The sequence below is a fragment of the Panthera onca genome, chromosome A1, assembly GCF_046562875.1.
Source record: "Panthera onca isolate mPanOnc1 chromosome A1, mPanOnc1 haplotype 2, whole genome shotgun sequence".
Classification (NCBI taxonomy): domain Eukaryota; kingdom Metazoa; phylum Chordata; class Mammalia; order Carnivora; family Felidae; genus Panthera; species Panthera onca.
This window is the reverse complement of record NC_138339.1, coordinates 225,548,268-225,574,015: the sequence shown is the minus strand read 5'-3', so window position 1 is coordinate 225,574,015 and position 25,748 is coordinate 225,548,268. Positions and strand designations below refer to the sequence as shown.

Genomic DNA, 25,748 nt, shown 5'->3' with positions numbered 1-25,748 from the left:
CAATTGGTAAGGATACATCCAAATAAATTGGTTTTGATAGAAATCAAGTAAAGCAAGTAGAAATATATACACACAGAAAAATCTATTCCATCTGAATGGAAATGGGGAACATAGAAATACCTGTATTTTGCTAATTTAATAGCTGTTATGTGAGCTAGGGCCAATACTCAAATTGTCAAAGCTCAATGCACTCATTCTAAGAACTTAACAGCAAGCTAACTCAGACCTCATAATATAATTTGAAAATAAAACTGCATAAGAGAACTAAGAGAACTTCACTTAAAATATAAAACATTAAAAACAAAACAAAAACTTCTATGGGAAGGGGGAAGCCATTTATAAGTAAAACCCAAAGACAAACGGAACAAAGTATTTACAATTTCTATCTCTGATAATGGGCCAATGTCCTAATATATAAAGAGCTCCTGGAAATTGAGAAGATTAGTGACCCAGTCATAAAAAGTGGACAAAGTACAAGAACAGACAACACACAGAAAACAAAATTCAAGGAATCCTTAAGCAGATACACATCACTCATAATAAAATCAATACAAATTAAGATATTCCAATACACCATTTCTCATCGATCAGACTGCCAAAATACAGAAAGACTGATCAGCTTCTCTGTGGATGAGGCTATGAGGAAATGGGTCTCCTACACTGCTGGTGGGAGTGCTGAAGAGTACAGTCCTTGGGGAGGGGAAATTAGCAAAATCTATCAAAATTAAGGGTGGCTTGGATGGCTCAGCTGGTTAAGCATCTGACTCTTAATTTCGGCTCAGGTCATGATCTCACAATTTTGTGAGTTCGACCCATGTCAGGCTCTGCGCTAACCCTGCAGAGCCTGCTTGGGATTCATACTCTCTCTCGATCTCTCTCTGCCCCTCCCCTGCTCACACTCTCTCTCAAAATAAACTTAAAAAAAATTATTTAAAAAAATCTATCAAAATTACAAATGCATTTATCTATTGACTCAGTAGCCCCACTTCTAAGAATTTACCTTATGAATTACCTGCAATGTATGAATCAATGGATCTAAAAGTTATTCATTGAAGCACTGCTTCTAATAGCAAAAACCTGGAATCATCCAAATATTCCTCAATAAAAGATTGGTTAAAGAAAACTATTATAAACTCATACAACGAAATATGAGGTAACTATAAAAAAGATTGAGAAGGTTCTCCATTTATTAACATTGAAAGATTCCCAGAATTTATTATCAGATAAAAAAATAAAATAGAGAACACTCTATGATGTTACCTTTTATGAAAGAGAAATCTAACAGTTTTTACTTGCTTTCATCTGCCTCAAGAAACCTGGGGAAGAAATACAAGATCCTGATAAAAAGTGATTTACCTACAGTGGCAGGGAAAATGGTATGGACAAAGGTGGGAGTAAAGCTTTTCAATGTATATATCTGTTTACATAATTTGATTTCTTTTTAGTCAACAAATTGTTTTAAAAATGGAAGTTTTCAACGATGTGGAAAGTTTCCAAATATACTGTTAAGTAAAAAAGCAAGAAGCAAAACAGTTATGTCTCACATACTGCCATTTGTATTAACAATTACGTATATGTGTGTATACATATATACACACACACACAAAATAAATGTGTATGTATATATGTTTGAAAATGAATAAAAGTAATAAGCAAGAGTAGTAAGAAGCTAGCAGCAATGTGTCTTAGAGCAGGGAGCTAGGTGGCTGAGGGCCAGGGAGGCAGACTTACTTTTCCCTAAGTATCGTTTCTACCTTTTGGATTTCTTTTTGTGCATTAACTTATACAAATTTTTTAAGTAAGTGTATTTCTTTGAACCATCTTGGACTCCCAATGTCTTCATAAGCTGGTCTAAGATATTCAACATAAACTACAAATGAATGTAGAACATTCAAGTGGTATGTATTAATTCCACAGATAATTATTGAGCACTTACAATGCAGAATACAACAATGAAGGATACAAAACTGTAATTCAATACTCACAATGCGATTTTCTTTCTTCATATATTTGCTTATATTACTACTTCTGCCCAGAATCCCCTTCAATCTGCTATTTGTATGGCCAGCTCTTGCTTCATTCTTCGGAACTCATCTTAGCCATAATGCCCTCTCAGGAGAGCCTTCCTTACAGTTTCCCACACTACCATATGCCCATACTTATCTATGAGACTAGGTTGTATGTTAGGTGGTGCAATCTAGCCTTCTATATAACCTATGTACCTTCATCTAATGATCACACTAGATAGGGAAATTATCTCTTTGTTAATCTGTCCTCCTCACTAGATATTAAATTCCTTAGGATAAGAAATTTAACTTTTCCACTATGCTCAGCATTCTGGCACTAAATACTTACCAAACTGTATTCCCAATTTACCATTTAGAGAATATATACTCATGAGATGAAAAAAAACCTACTAAACATATTTTTAAAAATCCATTCTCTTTCCTGATGACAATCCATAAAGAAACAAGACTGAATAAAAATGGTAGTGTAAGGAAAAGCATACCTAGCCCCAAGACCTTGGTATATACAGGAAAGTGGAGAACACCACAAAACAAAAAAAAAAATGCATTAATGTAAATACAAAAAATCTTTCAAATACTTGAAAAAAAACCTATCCCCCAAAACACAGAATATGCTATAAAACAGTTTAAGTCACAAACACTGTAAAGGAAAATATTAAAGCTGATTCTAATAATTTTTACCAGTGATCATTTTATGACTGCAAGTTGCTCTGCTTTAGTAAACAAGAATAAGATTTACTTATTTATTTCACCAGGTGAAAGGTACCATTTGAATAGAACTCACACACATACCTTATTGTTTTTTTACTTACTTTTTTCCCCCGTTTTCCTTTATGACGCATGTCCTTATTGTCTTGGTCCAACGAAGGACCCAACTGTCTCACGTCAGTGCCACTGGCTTCTTTCAACTGGTCAGAGGAACATCTTGCTCTTCCAGGGATTTGGAATTCATTTTCTCCTTCTGCCCGGTTCCAGTTGGCCTAAGGGGTAAAGGACTAAGCTCAAATTCAAATTTTCTCAAATGACTGTCCTCTTAGCTATGCTCTAAGCTTCAACTTAGAAGCTTCAACTTATTCAACTATCAGTGTTTGATAGTCTAAATATGACCACTTTTACTTGTCTTTCTTCTATAATTTTGTTTTATCTCATCATCCAAACCTCAACCCTTTGAGTTCTTTAGTTTGTAGCATATGGCCTAAAGCAAATTTCCAAAGACAAAGCATAAAAGATACACTTACAGCAGTTATTAGGGTAAGTTATCATTAAATCAGATGTAGCTACATTTGAATTTAATTAAATTAACAAATTATAAGTTTTAGGAAACAGATAAATATAAGACTAAGTAAGTTTAAAGCAATGAACAAGGGGCGCCTGGGTGGCTCAGTCTGTTAACTGTCCAACTCTTGATTTTGTTTGAGGTCATGATCTCATGGTTCATGAGTCTGAGCCCTGTATCAGGCCATGTGCTGATAGTACGGAACCTACTTGGGATTCTCTCTCTCTTTCTCTCTCTGTCCCTCCCCTGCTCGCTCTCTCTCTCTCAAAAAATAAGCAAACTTAAAAAATAAATAAAGGCAATAAACTCATGTCTGTTTAACCACTCTGCATTATTGGAAAACTGATTTTGTGTTTTGTTGTTTTTTTTTTTTTTTTTTACTTAAAACTACAGGTATTTTGCTTGCATATACTTTACTGAATAAATACTTAAAAGTAAAAACATATCAAAATTATAGCTAATAACTAACTTTTGTTTACAGTTGGAGTTCTGGGACAATAGAGCAAACTAAAAATGACATGCAACTAGGGGCACCTGAGTGGCTCAGTTGGTTAAGCATCTGACTTCAGCTCAGGTCATGATCCGACAGTTCGTGGGTTCAAGCCCCGCATCAGGCTCTGTGCTGACAGCCCAGAGCCTGAAGCCTGATTCAGATTCTGTGTCTCCCTCTCTCTGCCCCTCCCCCACTTGTTCTCTCTCTCAAAAATAAACATTAAAAAATATTAAAACAAAAATAAAATAAAAATGACGTGCAACCAAAAAATAACACCAGAGAAAAGTAAACATGTAACCTAAAAGTCGGTTTAATTTCTTTCCTAAATCCCAGTAATATATGTCCAATGAATGTAGGGGTGAAGGGAGTAACTGCTCTATAATAGGTCTGAAATAATTAAAAATGTCACTTTGTTCAGCTAAGTAAATGGCAAAGCTAAGACTTGAACACCTATCCACTCGGTCATGTTTCTGTCTTTATAAACTACTCTCTATGAGCACACTAAGGCTACACACATTTCTGTCTGGGGGGGGGGGGGTCACATGTTTTGTTAATATACCTTAAATGTTTAGTATTGGCTATGCTAAAGTATATATTGGCCACCAGATCATTCTCATATGCAGTTCATGTAACCTAATGCTACAGATGACTCTGACCTTTGGTTTAGCCAGTAGTCTATTCCTATCATCTGTGATCTTTTCAATATAGGTATGAATTGAAAGAGTATTCTAATTCCTGAGAAAAGAGTAACAAAGCTTTCGAGACTAAGCTCAAGGGAAACCATTTTGTGAAATCCTCCCTGATCTCCTTCCTGAACTGTGTGTATACTTTTATTTCATCACCTATCATACTGTACTGTGGTTACTCAGCCACTGTAAGTACAAGAGAATAGGAGTTGTTACATATCTTTATAGTGTCTTATTCTGTCTTCCCACCCACCATTTAATACCTAAACAATGGATTCTAAATACACACTGACTAGAGAATAAAAGATTATACAATTATGCTGTGAATCTCCTTCAACTTCAGAAAACTGTCAATATTCACAACAAAAATATTTTTCCCCTCTTGTCCTACATCAGGATGAGCAAGAACAACTAAAGAAAGCCTCTCCTTAATACTCTATTTTATCTCCCCATAACAGATCAACATGCAGGCAAAAAAAAAAAAACAGGCTCAAATAAGGAAAATTCACAGGATGACCAACCATATTTTAAATCATACTTTATTTTCTCCTTATTTGGTTTCACTTATCATGAGAACAAAGATAATTCCCTCAAATAAAACCTGTTTCTTCCTCAAAATGCCAATCATACCCCTAAAATGTCCAACTTAGCCCATATGCTAATGCCAAAATTACCTTCACTTCACCATTTAGTCCCCTTAACCTATTTTTCCAACTGAGCAGGAACACAGTGATGATAACAAGAGCTAACATTCACAGAACACTACCGCTTGCCAGCACTGATGTAAGACAACATTAACTTTAAATCTTCACCACGGCCCAATAAAGCAGATGATATTATTTCCATTTTATGATAAGGAAACTAAAAAGAAGATCAATAAGTTGAGTTAAACAGCTATTAAGTGGAAGAGCTCAAATTCAAACCCAGAGCTCACAATCCTAATCATTACTTATAATTTCCAACTAGTATTTGTGAACACACAAATTATATATTCTCAATCTCCTAACTCTGATTACATTACAGCCTATTACAATTTCTCTAAAAGCAAAAGTTGCTTATGTTAAAGGAGATTTTCATCCTAAAGATGATCATACATTACCTGAAGCCGAAGGTCAGACATCTGTCTTAATAAATCCTCGAAGAGTTCTCTATCATCTTCTGGTAATTCAGAAGACAAGACAACCCCCACAAAGCATCCTGACGCTTGTAACATGGTATCAGGAAACATGTAGGCTCCCACAGTACATTTAAGAACTGGAGATCTATCAGGAACTAGAGGATACAACCAGTCACAAACCTGAAGGAATTAGTTTAAAAAAAAATTAATCAAAGGAACTAGGTTTTCACTGAAGTTTTAGAATTGTTATACCAGAAAATAAACATTTCCAAGTTCTAAATGCATTTTACAAAGCTTTACAGAATGATTCTCCACTAAAAATTAGCTATTTGCTAGTATGATCTTTGTGCATACCACTCACAAGAACTGTCCTAAAAATGCTATTGCTCCACTAATTATACAGTGTTGAAATTAGTGACCTTAAATAGCCCACTATTAACCATAATGAGTCTAGTTTTAAATAAATAATGGTCAAAGTAAAGCAAAACTGTATTATTCAAATTAGACATCTCTTTGTGGAAATACATAAAATCAAATTGTTTTCAAGTACATATAATTACTGATTTAATTAATTCTCACAATTCCATGAAGTTAGTTACCATTTCATGTACAAAACTGAGGCATAGAGAGGTTAATTAAGTTGCTCAGAGTCAACTAAAAAAGTAGAGCTAGGATTTAAACACAGATCTGGCACCAGGGAAGCCAGACAATTACTTTAATTAAATACCCAGAATTCATAATCTTGAATAATTTTTTTAGAAATTGACATGACATAGCTAGAATAGAACATGAAGTTATGTTTATGGAGTTACCTTCTATTATTAAGTTCAATCAAAATGACACAAAGCTGCCCAGCAATATCATCAGATTGTCCATATGCTAAGACTTAAGCTCACTGGATGAGGCACATGGGTGGCGCTAGATTGAGTATCAGACTCTGGATTTCGTCGTAGGTCATGATCTCATGGTTCATGGGATTGAGCTCCCCATTAGGCTCTGCACTGAGGGGGCAGAGCCTGCTTGGGATTCTCTCTCTCCCTGTCCCTCCTCTCCTCACGTACATGTTCCCTTTCAAATAAACATTGCAAAAAAAAAAAAGACTTAGGGGCTCCTGGGTGGCTCAGTCATTTGGGCATCTGACCGGCTCAGGTCACAATCTCGCAGTTTGTGAGTTTGAGCCCCGCATCGGGCTCTGTGGTGACAGCCTGGAGCCTACTTCTGATTCTGTATCTCACTCTCCCTCTGCCCCTCCCTGGCTCACGCTCTGTCTCTCTCTCTAAAAAATACACAAATATTAAAAAAAAATAAAAAAGAAGAAGACTTAAGCTTACTTTCTGGAGATCTAAATTCAGAAAAGACTAAGCTTAAATCATAATATCCAAATGAATTCATTTCCATTGAGATTACATTCTTTGAGCAAGGAGAATATAATTGTGTTGCTCACTCAGGACACATGGTCTTCCTAATAATAAGAAACGGGGAAGAACAATCTATTATCAAAATATTGTATAGTAAATATGAGTCAAAGAACATGGAAGATTTCATATAAAAAATGAAAAATTCTCGGGGCGCCTGTGTGGCTCAGTCAGTTAAGCGTCCGACTTTGGCTCAGGTCATGATCTTGTGGTTCCTGAGTTCGAGCCCTGCATCAGGATCTGTGCTGACAGCTCAGAGCCTGGAGCCTGCTTTGGATTCTGTGTCTCCCTCTCTCTCTGCCCCTCCCCTGCTCACACTCTGCCTCTCTCAAAAATAAGTACACATTAAAAAAAAATTTTTTTTAATGAAAAATTCTGGTATACTGCCATCATTTCTGACCAACAGAATATAAACCTGCAGGGATCAAAGAATCCAAGTCTGATTCTTTCTTGGAAAGTGCTTAAAAAACATTTTCAAATTCTTCTTTTACAGATTGTCTTTTTTAGTCATCTCAAATGCCACTTTCCAACTTTTATAAAAGTCAAACTTTAGAGAAGTCACAAAATTGATTATCGCATTTTCCAAAGTATGATATATTGCCATGAATAGTATATGAAATAAATTTAAGTAATATACAGACTATTTGAGTAGTAATGTGTTTTAATATATATTAACAAAAAAATACATCTTTCAACTTCACAGCTGTTATTGGTTAGGATAAAATTAACAAATGAGACATTTAAATTCAAATATTAGGAAAGTTATAGCAGAGATAGGAAATTGACAAAAAAGTTGTAAAGATTATACTTACATAACTAAAGTTTGGGAAAGTTTTATTTTACAATGTCATGATTTCTCTAAGATTAATTACATTCTGGACACCTTGATTGAAAGGGAGTATCCCCAAATCTTCTGAAATAAAACCTTATAGACCTTTCTCAGGGTAGAGCATTAAGAACTGGAAGGCTCATCCACCACAGGCTGATTTCACCCAGATTCACTTTCAGGGGGCAACTTATGTCTAAGTTCTAATTAATGGACTATAAATGTAATAGGTTTAAAAGGTAGATTAAAACTAAAACCAGGGGAGTGCCTGGGTAGCTCAGTTGGTTAACTAGTGCCATAACTAAACCAACCACATCATCTGGACTCTGGACAATAGGACCTGCTTTGCTCAAACAGTCATCTCCCTTCTAAGCAAACTCCTTTGTTAACACCCAATGTAAATGGAGTCCTCATTTTGTACCAATGTCCAATCTTTTAAAAATACATTGTTATTGGAACATCACCTTCAGAATACTTCATTAATTCTGTAACAATGCCCTAACATCCTGTATTTATAGCACCAGTCTTTACTCCTCGACAAAGAGCATCCTGGTAAATTTATCTGCTTGGAATGTTAAAATGCATCTTAAATTATCATCAGAGTCTCTACTTCTAGACCAAGGTTTCTCAACCTGTGCATGATTAACGTTTTGAGTTAGATAATTTTTTTATTGACAGAAGCAATACTATTTAGATGTTTAGCAGTCCCCCGGCCTCTACCTACTATCTGCCAGGAGCAGTAGCACAACAATAGCTGTTGTGACAACCAAAAATGTCTCTAGTCGTTCCCAAAATGTCCTTGGGTTGGGGGGTGGGGTTGGGAACCACTGTTCTATATACTGGGCTGCGTCTAGCCCAGATCAACTGCTCAGATGGGGCTTGACAATATTTGTGGAAATTTACACATCCACATGAGTTACATAAATCTCTTCTGAAATTAAAGTTATTAGGTTTCTTCTTCAATAAAAAATTGAAATTTTATGGGTACCTGAGTGGCTCAGTCAGTTTTAAGTGTCCCGATTCTTTATTTCGGCTCAGGTCATGATCTCACAATCCTGAGATCAAGCCCCACATAGGGCTCTCTGCACTGGGCACAGAGCATGCTTAGGATTCTCTCTCTCCCTCTGCCCCTCCCATACAGTCTCTCAGAAAAAGAAAAAAAAGAATTCAAATTTTAAGGATGAATGCTTCGATACCCCTCAGGTCCTGTCATCATAATTTTAAAAGTAAAACACAAGCTTGTATCTTTAAGGGTCATAAATTTCATACAATATATTAAAAAGAACCAGAAAGATCTTTTTACATTTATTCTCCTGGATACATAATATTGACAAACAAAAATAACGTATTTCATACATATTTCAGATTATGTTTACACTTTTCATTGGCTTACCTGAAGAAACCCAGGAGGACGGTTTAGAACTGTATCAAGAGAATTATCCAAGAACCTCACAATTCGAAGATACCCTGGATACGAAGGTGCACTAACCTCCCCTGCAGGATTTACAAAAAAAATCTGTACTCCATTTGGTATCAAAATCAACTCATCTGCATCTAGCCCTAAGGTCTCAAGAGGAGGTGGTTGAGAATGATTCCTATAAAAGTCTTCTCCAACTGATGAAAATTCCCCAGATTCTGTCCCATAGGATACAGTATAATGACCCTCAGCAGCCTGAGGAGTATAAGCAGGAGGTGCTTCTGCTGGATGACTCTGAGATGGTAAGGATAAAGAACTAGATGCAGAAACCAACCCTGGACTTGTTGTTGAAGTGCTTCCATTTACTTCAGTGTGCTGAGAAAGTGAACTAAAGGTGTGAGGCTCTGGTGACTTTTCAGGTATGTCTTTAGGCGGAAATTCTGGATATAACTTGGGCACCTCCTGGAGATCATTCCGTAGAGAAGTGGCAAGACCCTTCTCCAGAATTTCCAATCTAGTACGTACATTCTGTAGTGTTTCTTTCATTTTCTGTTGCATCTGTCTAGCAGATTCCCAACCAGGACCAGTGTGTTCAGGCTCTGTGGATGAAATGCTGATTCCCCTGAGCAGGTGTCCTATTCCTTGCTTATAGTAGTTCTTTGCTTCTTCCTTCTGACCTAATTCATCTGTATTCAGTCCTTTATTAACAAATAAAAAGGCCTTTGTGTATGCTTCCTTGATGATCTTAATTTCAGAAGGTTCTCCATTTTGTGGTTCTTGCTCCATTTCTGCCAAACAGAAAATATTATCTTCAATTATCTAATTTAACTATTTGTTTATTGATTATCAATTTCTCCTACCTAAAGATATTTCAAGAAGACAGGAGCTTTGTTGGTCTGTCTTGTTCACTATTGTACTCCCTAAGCCTAGTATTAGATCTGACATAGAGAATGCACTCAATACGTATTTGTTGAATAGATAAATAATGCTCGTTCCTAAATATCTTTTTATTAAAAATTTTTTTTTTAACATTTTGGAGAGACAGAGAGAGACAAAGGGGAGAGGCAGAGAGAGAGGAAGACACAGAATCTGAAGCAGGCTCCAGGCTCTGAGCTGTCAGCACAGAGCCTGATGCAGGGCTCAAACTCAGGAACCATGAGATCATGACCTGAGCCAAAGTCGGATGCCCAGCTGACTGAGCCACCCAGGTGCCCCTCTAAATATCTTTTTAATTAAAAACAGAAGAGAACAGGAATATATCTACTGAATAATTTTCTTGTTCCGGTTTCTTATAATAAATAAAAGTTTCCTATCATGTATCTAACGTTAGAACCAAAGAGCTTCATTCTAAAATTTACTATAATACAGATCCAGATTTTATCCAACTAATTAAAAATGAGGTTGAAACACACATTAGAGAGGAGAAAAATGAGAAAAAAATATCTGGATAAATCTTTAAAGTTACCTGCTTCCATTTAAAGGTGTCAAGTTACTCACATGTGGTTAGTTCTATTCCCTCCCAAAACTCCATTAAAATAACTCTAACAAGGGGTGCCTGGGTGGCTCAGTGGGTTTAGTGTACAACTTTGCCTCAGATCATGATCTCATGGTTCGTGAGTTCGAGCACCACGTTGGGCTCTCTGCTGTCAGCAGAGCCCACTTGAGATCCTGTCTCCATCTCTCTCTGCTCCTCCCCCGCTCATGCTCTCTCAAAAAATAAACATTAAAAAAATAATAAAAAAATTAACAAGATTAAAAAGGCATAACCTCTCATTCTTGTTAATGAGAAAATTACATGAACAAGTACTTCACAAGCATATATTTTTTAATGTTTATTTTTGACAGGAGGAGCTAGTGGGGGGAGGGGCAGAGAGACAGTGGATCTGCATGGAAGAGGGCTCTGCAAGGGAGGGACAACAGGGAGTCCCATGTGGGCTCTTACTCACCGAACCATGAGATCATGACCTGAACAGAAGTCGGAGGCTCAACCGACCAAGCCACCCAGGTGCCCCCCAAAAGAGTATTTAAATAGCCTATGAAGGGGCGCCTGGGTGGCTTAGTCGGTTAAGCGTCCGACTTCGGCCCAGGTCATGATCTCACGGTCCGTGAGTTTGAGCCCTGCATTGGGCTCTGTGCTGACAGCTCAGAGCCTGGAGCCTGCTTCGGATTCTGTGTCTCCCTCTCTCTCTGCCCCTCCCCTGTTCATGCTCTGTCTCTCTCTGTCTCAAAAATAAATAAACGTTAAAAACATTTTTTTTAAATAAATAGCCTATGAAAAAGTGTTCAACACCTTATCTTGTGCATACCTTCATTTCAAAGCTTATTTTACACAGTGTGCTGAAAGATTTCCTGAAATAATGTGTCTCTGGAAGAAATGGGTTGGCTACTGAGAGGGAAGGCAAGGCATGGGGGGTGAGGGATGGGGGGGGGGATGGTGTCCAGGGGTCTACAGCTGAATAGCATTCCTTGCTGGCACCTCCATCTTGGGGGAGGGGGAGGGGGAGAAGTTTAGCAGGGAAAAATGCCTGGAAATCGATCAGGTGAAATGTAATTGGACTCTCTGCACACACAGAAAGGAAAAGTGTGCGCTAAAATACTGTATTTTTAATTTGGGATTTATCCCAGGATGTTATATTCTCCGTAGTCTCTGAGAAAATGCATTTCACAGGGGTAGCAACTGCAGAATAGTATTTTTATTTTTTCTAGTGCCTGTTATGGGGTGCCTGGGTTGGGACAGTTAAGGGTAAGACTACAGACTCCGGCTCAGGTCATGATCTCACAGTTCTTGAGACAGAGCCCCAAGATGGGCTTCCCCTGACAGCACAGAGCATGCATGGGATTCTCTCTCCCTCTATCACATGCACAAGCACTCTCTCAAAATAAACTTAATCTAAAAAAAAGAAAAAGAATTACAAAATGCCTGTCATATTCCTAATCGCAATTAAAAGTTTATCAAAGGCTTGAAAAAATGAAACCCATTATTGCATGATTTCACTTATTTTAATTTTTAAAGTTTGGAACAGAAAGTCTTCCAAATGTCAATCTGTAGTATTTAATAAAACAGTATAATCGTCTTAAAACCGAAACCTGGTTCCAGATACAAGCGGTGCATTTTTTTTTTTTTAACGTTCTAACAAAGTAAGTACAATGTGTGGTGCATGTGTGTAAGCTTTAAAAAAAATCTCAGGAGAAAAGGTGAAATTCTGAATCAAACAACTAACAACTTAGTTCAATCCCATAAACCCTAAAAGCAGTAACGATCAAGGTAAAGGTCAACATTACAAGTAGTCTGTAATACAGACGTTGCTCTACTACCCACCTATCTGGCCTTTTACCAAAAAATGAGGGGGAACTTTACCTGTATGCAACGCCCTCCAATACCATCCCATCCCATTCTCGTCAGGAGAAATACATAAATGATGGTCCACAAGGCCCCACAGGTGAGAAAGAACCCACATAAAAGCTTCCTGTTTCAAACAGGTTTCCTATAAAAACACCGAATGAAGTTTGATACTGCAATGGAGAGCAATTAAAAAATAGCTCGATCTGTAACCAGGTACCTTACTATATTTTTTCTCGGTTTTGCTTTTGAAAATTTTGGAGAAAAACTGTTGAATTCTGAACTATTTAAAGCAGGATTTCAGAGGCAACAGCAATCTCGAACGCAAACCCATTAAAATGACACGGCAATAAAGTTAAGTTTCGAGGATCCTCAAGCGGGAGCAAAGCAATCCACTAGTGGAAAACTGGGCCAACCGTACGGTAACGCAATAATGCCCCGTCACGAAACAGTGCACATTCCAAGAAAAACTTTCCAGGCACAGAAACCAGGTCAGAGAGATCCTCTGCGGTGCTCAACCTCCAATGAACGTGAACAAATGTATTCCAAAGAGCAAAATCCTGCGCTCTCCATTCCCATTACAACTGCTGTTGGTTGCTGACATTTTGTAAACAAAGACTACCGAACTTTCACGAAGCCTAAGTGCTGGGTAAGGGCGAATAACCACAGCCATTTTCGAAGCCAAGTAAACAGAGCGGAATGAGGCAGCAAGAAGGGTCAAAAGAGACACTCCGGGAGGACGACGACCAAAGGGGAGGGGGTGGGAGGCAGCGCTGAGGGCGCAGGAAGCGCAGAACTCGCAGGTCCCATAAATATGTACGATATGGGGGCTAAGTGAACAACTTCTCAAACTTTTCTCTAGAAATCGCTCCCTTCAACGACAGTTGCATCTCCTACTGGGATGAGGGCGTCCGGGCCTCCTCTGTCCTGCCCCTCCCCCCAGCCCCGTCAGCCCGCGGGGCCCGGGGCGCTCACGCCACCAGCCCGCCTTGGGGGTCCGCGCGAGGGCGAATCCTTCTCCGCCGGCCGCCGCCCCACCTGTGCCTTCCAGATCTCGGGCGCCCGGGCGCCCCCCGAAGAGCTCCCCGCCCGGCTGCCGCAGGCCGGAGGCCTGCTCCCTCAGACGCGGCGCGGCGGCGAAGTGCCCGGCCGGGACCGGTCCCGAGGTTCTTCGCGCTTCGCACGAGCGCGCGCGCGACCGCACGACGGAACTCACAAAGCATTCCAAGTCGCGCGCTCCAGAGCGCGCCACGTCACGCGGCCGCGCCGCCCCGCCCGTCAGCTCTCGCTCCCGCATCGGGGCACTGCGGGTAGGTTTTCACGTGACGCCCACTCGGGCGCCTCTCTCCCCGCCCCCCTCCCCGGCGCGCCCGGCCTAAGTCCTACCCACCCTGACCTTCTAGGTGGCGTGTCAGTCACCTTCGAACCCCGGAGTCAAGGCGAAACTCTGTGGGGAGAAAAGGGGCGAGGGCGGAAGGCCCCAGAGAACTACGCGAACCAGCCCCTCCGCGCGGACCCTCGACCCGGGTCTCCGCGGCCACGTCGACAACCCCCGCGCTTGCGCAATATCTTCTGCCTCCCCCGCCCCCCCCTCCGCGGACCCAAGGCTGCCGGAGAGGCTAGGAGAGAGTGGTGGGCAGGGACGGAAGTCCTGGCTAGAGGGAGCCCTGCGCGCGGTGCACGTGCGAGAACAAAGGCCGATTCTCTCCGCTCTTCTGGAACCTAGGCTTTGTGACTCCTGCATTCTGAGACAGTTACCTCCCAAAGTCCACGTACGCTACGTGGTAAAAGTCTCGGGGTGTGTAATCTAGCAGTATGGTACAAAATGTTAAATTCCTGACACGTCAGGATACAGAGCAACGGTGCTAATACTTCTTATGACTGTGCGAGGCTAAAAGGGGAACGGCAAAGTGAACATACCTTACCTTTCTTCAAGACCTCTTTAAAATTAGTAAAATAGTGTGGACGCCAGATTTTAAACTCTTCAATCGGCCTGCCTTTAAAAAACTGCAGGTATAATGCCCTTAGCCTTTACTGCTAGTGACTTGTTTAGGGATGGCAGTGACTTACCTCCAAATGTATTCTTTACCTCAGTCAAAATTAGAGGACTGTTGGATGACCACTGGGTGAGGCTTTTAAATTCGGGGCCATTTGGGAGGTTCCCCAAATTGAAGAAAGGTAACAGTCATCCCAAAGGGAAAAACCTGTTAGGAAGATACACATTAATACGATGGTTTAAAGGATTTTGTGCGTACACATCTTCAAAGAATTCTGGAAAAAATGTGACTGTGTACCTTCTCCCTCTTTTTATATGGACCATAAAAATTTTCATCTTAAACAGTTGCAAAAGATGCAAATTGTTTTACTGTAAGTTGACATTTTTAAATAAAACTGTAACATGTAACAGTTTTAATTTCTTTTTTTTCAACGTTTATTTTATTTTTTGGGACAGAGAGAGACAGAGCATGAACGGGGGAGGGACAGAGAGAGAGGGAGACACAGAATCGGAAACAGGCTCCAGGCTCTGAGCCATCAGCCCAGAGCCTGACACGGGGCTCGAACTCACGGACCGTGAGATCGTGACCTGGCTGAAGTCGGACGCTTAACCGACTGCGCCACCCAGGCGCCCCAACATGTAACAGTTTTAAATGTAGCCAGTGAAACTCAAATGCCAGGTAATTTGATATCGTTCACCAATTTTTAAAACCGCATTAACAAGCTTCTCTTTAATGGGAAATTTTACATCATTCCTTTTCTTCCTGAAACGGTATTTCCATATTTCCTCATAAAATTTTCTCTCAATATAGTATCTCTTTCTTCTGGAAAGTCTTTTATTGATCATCTAGTATACTTCTCTGCATCATAAATAAGTACATAAATTTAAATCTAATTTTATTTTTTCAAAGGGAAGTATTTTCTATTTTAATTTTTTGAGAAAGACAGAGAATGGGTGGGGGGGGGGGGGGGAAGAGAGGGGCAGAGGGAGAGAGAGAGAACCCAAACAGGCTCGGTGCAGAAGCCCAAACAACCTCAGGACCATGACCTGAGCTGAAATCAAGAGTCAGACACTTGGGGTGCCTCAGTGGCTCGGTAAGTGTCCGACTCCTGGTTTCAGCTCAGGTCATGATCTCAACGTTTCTGAGTTCGAGCCCAGCATCAGGCCCTGTGCTGATAGTGAGGAGGCTGCTTCGGATTCTCTCTGTCTCCCTGCCTCCCTACCCTGCTGGCACTGTCTCTCTCTCTCTCTCTCTCTCTCTCTCTCAAAATAAAAATTAAACTTAAAAAAAAAAAAAAAAAAGTCGGTCATTCAACCAACTGAGCCACCCAGGCACCCCATTTAAATCTAATTTTATAATTTTGCAATAGTCGTAAAGGTTAAAGTGTTTAAAAATGTGAAAATATACAAGATCGTTATATATAAAAACCCTAAAATATACTACAAAGCAACTAAAACTAATCAAGTACATCAAGGTTGCAGGATAAAAGATCAGCATACAGAACTCAATAGTATTTCTAAACACTAGCAATGAATGCTCCAAATATGAAATTAAGAATTTCATTGACAATATTATCAACAGCAAAATACTTTGGAATAAATTTAACAAAATAAGTGCAAGACTTGTACACCAAAAACTACAAAACATTGCTAAGAGGGTTTATAGAAGACCTAAATAAATGGAAAGACATTCTACATTCACAGACTGCAAGATTTTATATTGTTATAATGGCAATATTCCCCAAACTAATCTATAGATAGAAGATAACCCCTACCCAAATCCCAGACAATTATTGTGCAGAAATTGGCAAACTAATCCTAACTCATATGGAAATGCAAAGGAGCCAGAATAGACAAAACAATCTTGAAAAAGACGAACAAAAGTGGAGGATTTACCCTTATTTTTTTTTTTTGGTTTTTGATTTGTGCTTTGCTTCTTTTGTTTGTTCTTCAAGTTTTTATTTAAATTCCAGTTAGTTAACATACAGTTAGTTAACATACATACAGTGTAATATTAGTTTTAGATGTAGAATTTAGTGATTCATCACTTACATACAACACCCAGGGCTCATCACTACAAGTGGCTTCCTTAAACCCATCACCCATTTAACCCATCCCCTCTTCCCCTACCAACCTCCCCTCCAGTAACCTTCAGTTCTCTATAGTTAAGAGTCTGTTTCCTGGTTTGCCCCCCTCCTTTTTTATATGTTCATCTGTTTCTTAAATCCCACATATGAGTGAAATCATATAGTATTTGTCTTTCACTGACATTTCACTTAGCATAATACTTTCTAGCTCTATCCATGTTGTTGCAAATGCAAGATTTCATTCTTTTTTATGACTAATATTCCATCATATATACATATGTGTGTATATATATATAATATACGTGTATGTGTGTGTATAATATATGTGTGTGTATATATGTATATATAATATCTCATTTTATTTATTCATCCATAAGATAATGGACATTTGGGCTCTTTCCATAATTTGGCTATTGTTGACAATGCTGCTATAAACATAAACATTGGGGTGCATGAATCCCTTCAAATTAGTATTTTTATATCCTTTCTGTAAATACCTAGTAGTGTAATTGCTAGATCATAGGGTAGTTCTATTTTTAACTTCTTAAACCTCCATACTGTTTTCCAGAGTGGCTAAACTAGTTTGCATTCCTACCAACAGTGTAAGAGGGTTCCCCTTTCTCCACATCCTCACCAACACCTGTTGTTTTCTGTGTTGTTAATTTTAGCCATTCTGACTGGTGTGAGATGATATCTCACTATAGTTTTTATTTGTATTTCCCTAATGATGAGTGAGGTTTGACATCTTTTCATGTGTCTGTTAGCCATCTATAGGTCTTCTTTGGAAAAATGTCTATTCGTGTCTTCTGCCCATTTTTTAAAACTGGATTATTTGGTCTTGGGCTGTTCAGTTTTATAAGTTCTTTATATATTTTGAATATTAACCCTTTATCAACTATGCCATTTACAATATCTTCTCCCATTTCAAAGGTTGCCTTTTACTTTTGTTGATTGTTTCTTTCACTGTGCAGAAGCTTTTTATTGATGAAGTCCTGATAGTTCATTTTTGCTTTTGTTTCCTTTGCGTCAGGAGACATATCCAGTAAGAAGTTGCTATGGTTGATGTCAGAAAGGTTACTGCCTGTATTCTCCTCTAGGACTTTGATGGTTTCCTATCTCACATTTAGGTCTTACATCCATTTTGAATTAATTTTTGTGTATGGTGTAAAAAAGTGGTCCAGTTTCATTCTTTTGCATGTTGCTGTTCAGTTTTACCAACACCATTTGTTGAAGAAACTCTTTTTCCCATTGGATATTCTTTCCCGCTTAGTCAAAGATTATTTGACCATGTAGTTGTGGGTCTATTTCTGGGTTTTCTTTTCTGTTCCATTGACCTATGTGTCTGTTTTTGTGCCAATACCATACTGCCTTGATCACTCTAGCTTTTAAGTCCAGAATAGTGGTGCATCCAGCTTTGCTTTTCTTTTTCAAGATTGCTTTGGCTGTTTGGGGTCTTTTGTGGTTCCATACAAATTTTAGGATTTTTTGTTCTAGTTCTGTGAAAAATCCTGGTGGTATTTTAATAAGGATTGCATTAAGTGTGTGGATTGTTTTGGGCATGGATATTTTAACAATGTTTGTTCTTCCCATACACGAGCACAGAATATTTTTGATTTCTCTGTATCATCTTCAATTTCTCTCATCAGTGTTTTATAGCTATCAGAATACAGATCTTTTACCTCTTTGGTTAAGTTTATTCTTAGGTATCTTACAACTTTTTGGTGCAGCTGTAAATGGGATTGATTCCTTGAATTTTCTTTCAGCTGCTTCATTATTGGCGTATAGAGACGCAACAGATTTCTGGACATTGATTTTGTATCCTGCAGCCTTACTGAATTTGTGTATCAGTTCTAGAAATTTTTTGATGGAGTCTTTGGGGTTTTCTATACAGAGTATCATGTCATCTGCAAATAGTGAAAGCTTGACTTCTTCCTTGTCTGTTTAGATACCTTTTTTTGTTGTTATTGTCTGATTGCTGAGGCAAGGACTTCCAGTACTATGTTAAATAACAGTGGTGAGAGTGGACATCTTTGTCTTGTTCCTGACTGTAGAGGAAAAGCTCTCAGTGTTTCCCCAGTGAAGATGATATTAGCTGTGAGTTTTTGTATATGGCCTTTATTATATTGACATATGTTCCCTCTATCCCTACTTTGTTGAGAGTTTTTATCATGAATGGATCTGTACTTTGTCAGATTCTTTTTCTGAATCTATTGAAAGGATCATATGGTTCTTATCCTTTCTTTTGTTAAGGTAGTGTATCACATTGATTTGTGAATATTGAACCACTCTTGCAGCTCAGGAATGAATCCCACTTGATTGCGGTGAATGATTCTTTTACTGTACTATTGTATCTGATTTGGCAGTATTTTGTTGAAAATTTTTGCATCCATGTTCAAGGATATTGGCCTGTAGTTCTCTTTTTTAGTGGAATCTTTGATTTTGGAATCAAAATAATGCTGGCCTCATAGAATGATTTTGGAAGCTTTCTTTCCATATCTATTTTTTGGAATAGTTTGAGAATAATAGGTATTAACTCTTCTTTAAATATCTGGTAGACCTGGGATGCCTGGGTGGCTCAATCAGTTAAGCGACTGACTTCAGCTCAGGTCATGATCTTGCAGTTTGTGTGTTCGAGCCCTGCACTGGGCTCTGTGCTGACAGCTCAGAGACTGCAGCCTGCTTCAGATTCTGTGTCTCCCTTTCTCTGCCCCTCCCCCACTCACACTCTGTTCTCTCTCTCCTTCAAAAATAAATAAACATTAAAAATTTTTTTTTAAATATCTTGCAGACCTCCCCCCATGAAGCCACCTGGCCCTGGACTTTTGTTTATTGGGAAATTTTTGATTACTTATTCAGTTTCTTTGCTGGTTATCAGTCTCTTCAAGTTTTCTATTTCTTCTTGTTTCAGTTTTGACAGTTTATAGGAATGTATCCATTTCTTCCAGATTGTATGATTTGTTGGCATATAATTTTTCCCAATATTCTCCTATAATTGTATTTCTGTGGTGTTGGTTGTTATTTCTCCTCTCTCATTTGTGATTTCATTTATTTGAGTCCTTTTTCTTTTTGATAAATCTGGCTAGGGGTTTATCAATTTTATTAATTTTTTCAGGGAAACATCTCCCGGTTTCATTGATCTGTTCTTTTCTTTTCATTTCTATATCATGTATTTTTGCTCTAACCTTTATTATGGAAATAATAAGTTCTTCTTCTGCTGGCTTTAGGCTTTGTTTGTTGTTGTTTTTCTAGCTTCTTTAGGTGTAAGTTCATGTTGTTTGAGATTTTTCTTTCTGCGATCAATTTCTCTCTGAAACTACATTTCCACACTTCCTACCTTCCTCTATGTGGCCTCTTCTCTCCTTCTTGTTGTGCACTTTGTTCTGTCAGTCCTCAGGTCATGGTTGGGCATTCAGAATGATTTGATAGTTACCTAGCTGTGTTCGAGGGTCAAGGCAAGCCTAGAGTCCTCCTACTACACTGACATCTTAGCTCCCCCTCATATGTTTCCTGATAACCAAATTTACTACAAAGTTGCAATAATCATTTCGGTTTGGTATTGGCATAAGAACAGACATATGTGGGATAGAATTGAACAATGAAATAGAATTAATAACCCATAAATAAGCCCATCCACAGTTAACGGATTTTTAATAAATCTCAAGAATATTCAATGGGAAAGAAGTATTATTTTCAACAAATGGAACAATAGGAAATTCATTCAAAAAGGAGAATTTGGACCCCTACCTCACAACATACTAAAAAATTAACATAAAATGGATCAAAGACCTAAATGTAAGAACTAAAACTGTAAAACTCTTAGATGAAAACATGAGTAAATCTTCATAAACTTGGATGAAACAATGATTTCTTTTTTTTTAAGTTTATTTATTTTGAGAGAGAGACAGCATGTGTATGCGTGAGTGGGGGAGGAGCAGAGAGAGAGGGAGAGACAGAATCTCAAGTAGGCTCTGGCTGTTAGTGCACAGCTGGATGTGTGGCTTGATTCTCATGAACCATGAGAACATGACCTGAGCCTAAATCAAGAGTTTGATGCTTAACCAACTGAGCCACCCAGGCACCCCTGAAGCAAGGATTTCTTAGTTACAACCCCCAAAATATAACGAATAAAAAACAATTGATAAGTTGTATTTCATCAAAATTAAAATATTTTGCTTTTCAAATGATACCATCAAGAAATTGAAAATAACAACACATAGACAATGAGAAACGATTTGCAAATTATTATATCTGATTTGTATTTAGAATATATAAAGAACTATTATAACTCGACAAATAAGGCACAGTTTTAAAATGGGCATGGGATTTGAATAGACATTTCTCCAAAAATATACAAATGCCCAGAAAGCACATGAAAATATGTTCAATGCAATTAATCTTTAGAAAAATGGAAATCCAAAATACAACGTGTCATTATTTATCCTCTAGAATGTCTATAATAAAAAAGATAGATACTAACAAGTATTGACAAGGATGTGGAGAAATTCAAACTCTTCATGTACTACTGGTACCAATGTAAAATGATGCATCCATATTTTGGTAAACAATTTGCATCTTAAAAAGTCATTTGTAGACTTACTATATGACCTGCAATTCCCATGAGAGATGAAATTGTGTACATGTTGTCATTTCTCTTGGTTCAAAAAAATCAAGTGATGCTCTTGTTATAAAACTTCCACTTCTGTTTATTTAGTTTAGGTGCATAGAGTCTCTCAGTTTCCACATCTATAAATGTTAAAATTGAGATAGAACTGATGCTGTATCCTGTGTTATTCTGGAAATAGAACACATATAATACAAACAATAATATAAATAGCTATACACACATACAAAGTGTACAGGTATACTTGACCGAAATGTTCACAGCAACATTATTTAAAATGGCCAAAAAGTAAAAATAACCCAAACATATATCAATCATGAATGGATTTTTGAAAATGTGGTATATCCATACAATGGAATATTGTTCAGTCCCAAAAATGCTGCACATGGATGAACCTCAGTGAGAGAAGCCAGATATGAACACATATTGCATGATTCTATTTTTGTGAATTTTTTAAAATGGCAAATATACAAAGACAGAAAGTAGACTGGTGGTTGCCTAAGGCTGGGGTTGGTAATTAGAATTGACTGTAAATGGACACAAGGTTTTCTTTTCAGGGTAGAAATGTTCTAAAATTAGATTGTGATGATGGTTGTATAGTTCTGTAAATATAATGAAATCCATTGAATTGTACGTTTAAAATTAGTGAACACCATAAATGGTGTATACATATTATATTTAAAGCAGTTTGAAAAATACCCCCTGGGTAGAGGGATTATTATATTTGTATTTATATATATTTTAAGTGTGGATAAATATTTATTGAACAAAGAGTATATATTTATTGGAAATTCATCTTAAAGTGGTGATGGGGACTTGTTTTCCAGTTAATTAGTATACTTCCAGATGATTATCATTTATTTCTAGAATGGGACAGAATTCAGCTTCAATTCTATTCTAATTTATATATGTAAAGGCTGAGAAACTCCACATAAACAAAATGAACTAATCTAGGTTATCACTGGTGATATTACCTAATTGCTCCCAGCTCATGTTGAACTCAGCAGAACGACTTGGTATAAAATAAAAGTCCCGGAAAGTACATTTTGTTTAAGGCTAATGTGATAATACTATTCTAAAAGTTCTAGGGGACCTTGAGTGGGTCAGTTGGTTGACGATCCAACTTTGGCTCAGGTCATCATCTCACAGTTCACGAGTTCGAGCCCCACATCAGGCTCTGTGCTGACAGTTCAGAGCCTGGAGCTTGCTTCAGATTCTGTGTCTCCCTCTTTCTCTGCCCCTCCCCTGCTCACACTCTGTCTCGGTCTCTCAAAAATAAATAAACATTAAAAAATTTTAAAATAAATAAAAATAAAAATTCTACATGATGCTAGGTCTTCACTGTATGACCTCATTAAACTTTTCTTCCTTAAATTTTTTGCATATGAAAAGCATGAATTTGACCAAAGGTCAATAATTGTGATGTTCTTAGTACAGTATAATTTTCCCCTGGCAGACCAAATAGTGGATGATGGACAAATGTAGCATTTTAAAAACTGAGTAATAAATAGATAAAAGTAATTTCTTATTCAGATTTGTAGATACATATGTAGGCTTTATAAGTTCTATATTTCCATATAAAATATTTTATCTGTTCCTTAGCAAATATATATACCCTTAAAAAACATCTATTAAAGTATGAAAAACAATTCCTTTAATATTTCTTACTAGCCTGATATGGCTTCATTCTTGCCAAATTGATGTTTTTTATATTATAAAAAGGCTAACAGCTGGTTCAGTAAAGTACCTCATTTTCTTTTTCTTTTTTTAAATTTACATCCAAGTTAGTTAGTATATAGTGCAATAATGATTTCAGGAGTAGATTCCAGTGATTCATCCCCTACATATAACACTCAGTGCTCATCCCAACAAGTGTCTTCCTTAATGCCCCTTGCCCGTTAAATCCATCCCCCCTTCAGCAACCCTCAGTTTGTTCTCTATATTTAAGAGTCTCTTATGTTTTGTCCCCCTCCTTGTTTTTATATTATTTTTGCTTCCCTGCCCTTATGTTCATCTGTTTTGTATCTTAAATTCCACATATGAGTGAAGTCATGATATTTGTCTTTTCTCTGACTGACTAATTTCACTTAGCGTAATACACTCGAGTTCTATCCACGTTGCTGCAAAAAAGTACCTCATTTTCTATACACTTAATATGCATAACAAGATGGTAGGGTACAGTTTAACACTAGACACCAAAATTCTTCTTCTTCTTCTTCTTCTTCTTCTTCTTCTTCTTCTTCTTTTTTAATTTTAGAGAGAGTGCTTAAGCAGGGGAGAGGGTCAGAGGGAGAAAGAGACAGAGACAGAGAAAGAATTCCAAGCAGGCTCCATGCTCAGCATGGAGCCCAACGTAGGGCTCAGTCCCTCGACCCTGAGAATCCCAAGCATGATTCCATGGGCCTGGAACTCACAAAACATGAGATCATGATCTGAACTGATATGAAGAGTTGGATGCTCAACTGACTGAGCCACCTAGGCGCCCCCAAATTATTCTTACAGCAACTGTGTTGCTTTAAGGAAATCTTGGTAAGTCACTTAGAGTCAGGGTGAATCCCCAAGGACATAGGCAAATAAGAGAAAATAAATGAAAAAACACCTACAACATTTTTAATACTGTTACTACATTAAAATGAGCCAAGGGGTGCTCATTTCTAATGGGGCTTCAGGAACGAAGGAAGGAAGGAAGGAAGGAAGGAAGGAAGGAAGGAAGGAAAAAGTCAAGATTGGCAACAGGTGGAATGGGGAATGAGGGGCACTGAAAACTTAGAAGGGAGGAAAAGCCAACCAACATGGTAGATTGATAAAGGACTCAGAAGAAAACAGTTTCCCGAATTTGCATTTGTGGCGGTTTTTGCTACTGTAAGAGACCCAAAATTTCCTGAATCCTTCAGTGTAGTTTTAAAAAAATTCTTTGTGTTTTGTTTTTGTTTTGTTTTGGTGAGGGATTTAGAAAAGAGGCTCAATACCCATCTTGTTTACATGGTTCAGAACAAGACAAGTATGTGAATGATGAGGAGAAGATCAATGAACTGAATTAGGGAAAGGAAAGGCCCAGATCCAGATGTGTCCTTGAGACTGTAAATCCTTTGGGAATTTTTGAACATCTCAAAGAGAGCATCAGATTTTTTACGAAAGGTAGAGATGGAGCTCAAGGAAAATGTCAATGTTTTTTGTCAGAAACCACCAAGAATATACCGGAGTTTGAACTTCTGTTAAACACTGCTTGTCTTTTTTTTTTTTTTTTTAATGTTTATTAATTTTGAGAGCGAGTGTCAGTGGGGGAGGGGCAGAGAGAGAGAGAAAGACAGAGGATCCAAAGCTGGCCACACACTGACAGCAGAGAGCCCGATGCCGGCTTGAACCCACCAACCGTGAGACCATGGCCAGAGCCAAAGTTGGACGCTTAACCAACTGAGCCACCCAGGCACCCCTTGATAAAACATCAAAGCAGTTGCATTTTCAACCTTATTAAAATGTGGCTATATTTAAGTATTTCATGTATAGTTGTAAAGGTTTTTCAAGGTCTGTGTAATTAGGGATTGTAAGAATAAAGAGAAGAAGGTATCTTTAGTACCGGTTGACTGTAATACCAGTTAGACACTAGCCCTTTCCCCTTCTTGAGTATGCCACTTATTAAGGAGGCTAAAAAGAAAAATGTGTGATGAACTGCTGGTAAAATCCACTGAACACCAGGAATTCATTTTTGGATGTCCTGATGGTCTTGGAGGGATTCCCACTGCAGAACAACCAGCACTTTTCTGGCCATATTCAGGCAATATCAATTGAAAGATCTAGGTCTAGGAGTTCCATCTTCAGCCCTCTCAATTCTTGGAACTATCTCATCCCAGCCTGATTGCCCAATAAACTTATGTGATAGCAGATGACAAGGAACACAACATTCAACAAAACAAAGATTTGAATGCATCAGTTCACAGAGAATTCATAAGCAAAGATACTGTTTATGAAATAAAAAGAAAGAAAGAAAAGCCTGCTATTTTGTGAGACTGTAAAAGTACACCAAGGGTTACATTTTTATAGTTAAAATTTTCAAGCAGTTCTTTCCAGAAACTCTTTCTTCATTGTTCAATAATATTTATTTCCTGAATAGTTTATGTTTCTTAGTCCTTTTTGCCAGTTTGTAGTCTAATTGATGTTGTTTCTTTAAAAATAGAGTCCCTTTTCCTAAAGAAACACAAACTTTAAAAAACATTCATCTGGGGCACCTGGGTGGCACCTGGGTGGCTCAGTCGGTTAAGGGTCCAACTCTTGGTTTCAGCTCAGCTCATGATCTCATGGTTCGGGAGTTCAAGACCCACATCGGACTCAGCACTGACTCTGCTTGGGATTCTCTCTGTCTCCCTCTCTCTGCCCATCCCTGCTCATGTGCTCTCTCTCAAAATAAATAAATAAACATTACAGAAATTTAAAAAATAGGGGTGCCTGG

The 25,748-nt window shown here is 38.1% G+C and overlaps 1 protein-coding gene and 1 long non-coding RNA gene across 5 annotated transcripts in view; one reads left to right on the top strand and one right to left on the bottom strand.

The window, feature by feature from the left end:
- The window catches only part of SPART (spartin), a 90,547-nt gene that overhangs the window by 17,340 nt on the left and 47,459 nt on the right, over window positions 1-25,748 (bottom strand). Inside the window, exons 1-4 of one of the 4 annotated variants that reach the window (XM_060637339.3) lie at window positions 14,668-14,773; window positions 9,234-10,045; window positions 5,582-5,779; window positions 2,840-3,007 (exon numbers count right to left, since the gene is read on the bottom strand). In XM_060637339.3, the coding sequence (XP_060493322.1) occupies window positions 2,840-3,007; window positions 5,582-5,779; window positions 9,234-10,043 (1,176 nt within the window). In that variant the 5' untranslated portion in view covers window positions 10,044-10,045; window positions 14,668-14,773. The other 3 variants (XM_060637338.3, XM_060637336.3, XM_060637341.3) reach the window with 3 other exon arrangements.
- On the top strand, window positions 13,821-14,935 carry LOC132680590 (uncharacterized). The gene is made up of 2 exons (XR_014137442.1): window positions 13,821-13,907; window positions 14,001-14,935. It is a non-coding gene; the product is annotated as an uncharacterized LOC132680590 (long non-coding RNA).